The sequence below is a fragment of the Rosa chinensis genome, chromosome 6 (genome assembly GCF_002994745.2).
Source record: "Rosa chinensis cultivar Old Blush chromosome 6, RchiOBHm-V2, whole genome shotgun sequence".
In the NCBI taxonomy this organism is placed as follows: domain Eukaryota; kingdom Viridiplantae; phylum Streptophyta; class Magnoliopsida; order Rosales; family Rosaceae; genus Rosa; species Rosa chinensis.
Genome location: NC_037093.1, coordinates 52,751,978 through 52,756,498, shown reverse-complemented (window position 1 = coordinate 52,756,498; position 4,521 = coordinate 52,751,978). Strand labels below are relative to the sequence as shown.

The 4,521-nt window shown below is 41.4% G+C and overlaps 1 protein-coding gene across 1 annotated transcript; it reads left to right on the top strand.

Annotated features, from left to right (window-relative positions):
- The first annotated feature begins 1,027 nt into the window (after nt 1-1,027).
- LOC112173010 lies at nt 1,028-3,393 on the top strand. Its single transcript, XM_040509249.1, has 4 exons — nt 1,028-1,334; nt 1,562-2,159; nt 2,287-2,479; nt 2,580-3,393. Exons 2-4 carry the CDS (start codon nt 1,704-1,706, stop codon nt 3,134-3,136), a joined length of 1,206 nt encoding a protein of 401 aa, XP_040365183.1. The 5' UTR covers nt 1,028-1,334; nt 1,562-1,703; the 3' UTR covers nt 3,137-3,393.
- Nucleotides 3,394-4,521: the final 1,128 nt, after the last annotated feature.

Here is a 4,521-nt window from a genome sequence, read left to right as displayed (position 1 = left end):
GACGGAGGTCGGTTCGTTAGTGGTTTGGGAAAAAATGAATCAGTTTAGTTTCGAATCCAACCCTACAAAAAAGTTTATTTCCCTTGTATCTTTATGAAAAATGACTATTATCAGTCAAAGACAATAAATTTAACATTTTAAATATTAAAATTTCTAGTTGAGAGAAAAAAAAAAGTAAGGTCACAAAAAATTAGCTCTTAATAGATTATTATTTAAATTTTTTTTTTAAAAATAACAATTCTATTAATAATAAAAAAGATTATAACTAAGATGTAGAACCTACATCAAATAATCAAAAGATAACAAAAATAATGTGACATGTTATTGAGCATCAATAGTAATCCTGACGATAAACACCGTATATAATCCGGGTGATGTAGACAATTAGGAAGCCAAAAATTATCTCTAAGATAGATTATTACTTTATGCTTCAATTTCAAAAGAGAGGAAATTCTTTTCTTTTTTCTTTTTGAAATAAAAGAAAATTATTTTTTTTTGAAAGGAAAAGAAAATTCTTTTGACCTTAAGAAATTTCAAGTACTTCGGGTCCCACCAATTCCCTGGGGCTTTTCTATAAAATGAGTGCACGACAACCACCGCAATTTAACTCGGAAGTTGAGAGGTTGAAATGACGTTGCTACCCTATTGCTAACGGCCACAAAGTGGTCCCGATTAAACACGCATCTCATCCAAAAAGGACATTTCCGTCAAAACAAGTCCCAAGAAAAACAATCATGAACGGGCAGTTTTGAGATCGGGAGCGTCCGAATCACGAGGAGCCAAATCACCCCATCTTTTTACTAAAAGTTCGAGGGCATTCTCGGCACGGACCCTAATCGCCACGACTCAACCAAAACCATAACGTGGCTTCCCACACCGTAGCCAACAAACCGAACCGGGTCCGTTCGGCGACACGTAACCCCCTCTCGGGACGGATTAGATAATACTCCACGTAGGACTCACACGTGGCACCAAAGTCCAGGTCAGCAGCTCCCATCAATCTCTATAAATATATAGCTCACACCATCTGCTCCGGCTCTACTCAATCGTCCCAAAAAGCCAAAATCACATTTTCCACAGAGAAATCCCCTTTCATTTTCACCCGGTTTTCCTCTGATTTTCTAGGCTTCGTCGCCGTCAATTGCCGGAAAAAATGGCGGTGCGGGCGGACGATCGCTTTCCAAGTGACCGGAGCATCATCATCAGCTTGACGTTGCCGTGCCGTCGCGTCTCTCCGAAACCCTAAACCGTATCAGAGAAAATCCCAAGCGAAAGCAACTTTTTGACTTGGCAGAGCTTCGAAGCTATCCCAAGCTTTGTTTCGGAAATTAGCGGTAAAGAAAACTATATAATAGTAATCAGAGTTTTAGGATTCCGCTGCATCGATTCAATTCAACGATCTCGTTCGAGAAGATGCTGCAGAGCAATCAGTGGAAGGTTGATTTTGATCGATGTATTGGCATTTGAACCCTCTGGCTTTTCATTTTGGGGTTTGAATTTTGTAGTCTTGGTACTTTATCTTTTCGATAGCTTTAATTGTTTCAGAAATTTTTGATCGTAGTTAAATTTCTTCGTTCTCGAGTCCGGAGAGTCTCCATCAGAGTTAGAGATATATATATATACTTTTTTATTTTTTTGAGAAAGAAATGGAGGAAATTGTTCTTGAAAATCGGAGGTTCTGAGAGAGCACTTTCTCTCCGATCATGCCGTTTCCGATGAAAATACAGCCGATTGAGTCACACGCGGGGCCTGTGGAAGCGGAGACTAGGTTCGAACCGGTGAAGCCGGTGGCCAAGTCACGGTTCAAGAGGCTCTTCGAGCGACAGTTCACGAGCGTATTGAGAACAACGACGCCTGCGGCGGCGGCGGCGGCGGAGGAGAAGGTCGTCGTGTGCGGCGTCGAGGAGCTGCATTTCAACAAAGACGGCTTCACGGACTTGGCCGGCGGCGAGTTCGAGCCGAGCTCAGTCTGCTTGGCGAATATGGTGCAGAACTTCATCGAAGAGAGCAACGAGAAGCAATCGTCGGCCAGGTGCAGCCGGAACCGCTGTAACTGCTTCAACGGAAACTGCGACGACAGCTCCGACGACGAATCGGAGCCTTTCGGTTTCGGCGATTCCAATCTGGCTTCATCCGGCGAAGCATGTGAGCTTCTCAAGGTAAATTCCTCCCCTGTGTATCTGATGATGTTGTGTAAGAAATAACAGAGTGAGTTGGTTGGTTAGTTAGTTTGTTGAAAAATCAAAATCAAAAATTGATGAAAAGGAAACTTCCCTTATGCGGCAGAGTTTGGTGTCGTGCCCAAGTCTATGCGAAAGGAATTTGCTAGCGGACACAGCTAGAATCGTCGAGAAAAACAAGATGTGCAAGCGTAAAGACGACAATGGCAGACTGGTTGTTACTGATAATCTGTTAGCTCTCGGATACGACGCTTCAGTCTGCAAAACTCGTTGGGAAAAATCCCCTTCCTATCCTTCCGGTACTTCATCTCTCTCTCTCTCTCTCTCTCTCTCTCTCTCTCTGTCCCTTGTTAAGCACTAGACGGTTGATTAATTAGTTATTTTGTGATATTGGATTAGGGGAGTACGAGTACATTGACGTGATCGTAAATGGGGAGAGGCTGCTAATCGACGTGGATTTCCGATCGGAGTTTGAGATTGCTCGACCGACGAAGAGCTACAAGGCGATTTTGCAGGCTCTTCCTTATATTTTCGTTGGGAAGCCCGATCGGCTGAGGAGGATCATCGGAATTGTTTCGGAGGCGGCGAAGCAGAGCCTGAAGAAGAAGGGAATGCACATTCCTCCGTGGAGGAAAGCAGAGTACATCAAAGCCAAGTGGCTCTCTCCTCACACCCGCCCCACAGTCTCTGTTAATTCCTCACCGGATTCCTTGCCCGAAAAGACCGAGACCCAGTCTTTGATCAAGTCCATGGAGTTTGAACAGAGTCGTACCGAGTTGGCAAAGTCGGTGGACTCTTCTGAGCCGGAGGAGTCGGTTTTTGAGTTTTCTGAGGGCGAAGAGGAGAAGGCGGTGGTGAAGGAGTGGAAGCCGCCGGAGGTGAAGCCCAGGATATCATCAGGGGTGAAGATTGTGACTGGTTTGGCTTCAGTCATGGAAGATGAAAATGAGCCATGAAATTTTGATCCTTTTTTTGTTCGCTCTTTTTTGACTATTAGAGACCTGAAATATCGTATATGCCTTGTATATGCCTATATGGTAGCCTATAACCCTTATATGATCCCTTCTATGTTTTTGATGTAAGGGTCGGAGTTTACAAGTAGCAATAAAATTCTCGAAGAAGAAACTAGTTTTGAAAAGACCCCCAGAACGTTACCCTTAATTTGCTTGTTTCATTTTCTGTAATGAGGAAGATGATCATATTTGGGGGAGAAGGTAAAAATCTGTGTCTTGGTCTTTGTATTATTGTTCTCAGAATCTCAGTGCAATATGGTATTTTCAATTCCTCTGCTGTTGACGCCTAATTGTTTATTCTCAGAGGGAGGAGAAGAAGAAGGTTGAATAGAACCTAATTCAAAATTCGATGATGAAGATAACTCAGAACAGACTCGTGCTGTCTCGAACACTGCGCTCAAAATAAGAAATACTCGCTTATTCATTAATTTCTAGGAAGAAGTCACTCAATTTTTACGTATTTGACACTTTGTTCATTCACTTTTTAAATATATGATCACTCAATTTTAACTCTGTTATTCACTTGAGTCACTCCGTTAATTTTTTTCATTAAAAAAAATTATTTGTCACAATGTCAATGATATTTTCGTCCAACTAATTGTAAAAAATTGATAAATCTGAATTCGAATGATTGGATAAAGTGAGATAAAATGTCCATTGGGTGACTAAAGTGATTGACAGAGTAATAGTTGAGTGAATAAAGTGATATATTTAAAAATTGAGTGACCAAAGTGTCGAATGAGTCATAGTTAAATGATCATTTGTGAAATTCTTCCTAATTTCTATCATGTTTTGGAACATGAAAATAGATTTATTTGTTAAGAGATTGAACAGTTAACGGTTACGATTGTGTGGTCGATTAGTTCTCATTTTTGTTGGTTTTAGAATCATCAGGTTAACTTCCTTTTTCGACCAACATTCATTGAAAAGTTGGGAGAACTTGCTCACTGGCAGTGGTAGGTAACAATTAGATCACAAATATGGTACAGTGGTAGGTAACAATTAGATCACAAATATAAAGAGTAATTTCGTTTAGGCAGCAGCAGCTCTACAATTCTATGCGGTTATTAAATTTGGCAGGCAAATCTTGCTTATTTCCCAAGTTGGTTTTTGCAGTTATATTTCTTGAATTAGTATTAGAGGGGAGAGGTGGGGGTTCAATTTTATTGGTGCTGAAATGTGGTACCATTCTCAAATTGGTGGCTGCATTTAGAAGGTTGTGGAGCACTGTCAGTTACTCTCTGCTGTCTCCTCAATCAATGGGTTTTTGTCCGGTTTGTGGTTTAGGGTTGGGTTTGTGACACAAGCCGTAGTCGGTGGTGTGTGCC

What these genes read in the sequence shown, in the direction of transcription:
- LOC112173010 (XM_040509249.1), top strand. Translation starts at nt 1,704, where the DNA reads ATGCCGTTTCCGATGAAAATACAGCCGATTGAGTCACACGCGGGGCCT. An exon ending in AAGCATGTGAGCTTCTCAAG is followed by an intron (nt 2,160 to 2,286) that starts GTAAATTCCTCC and finishes CTTATGCGGCAG; the next exon opens with AGTTTGGTGTCGTGCCCAAG. An exon ending in ATCCCCTTCCTATCCTTCCG is followed by an intron (nt 2,480 to 2,579) that starts GTACTTCATCTC and finishes ATATTGGATTAG; the next exon opens with GGGAGTACGAGTACATTGAC.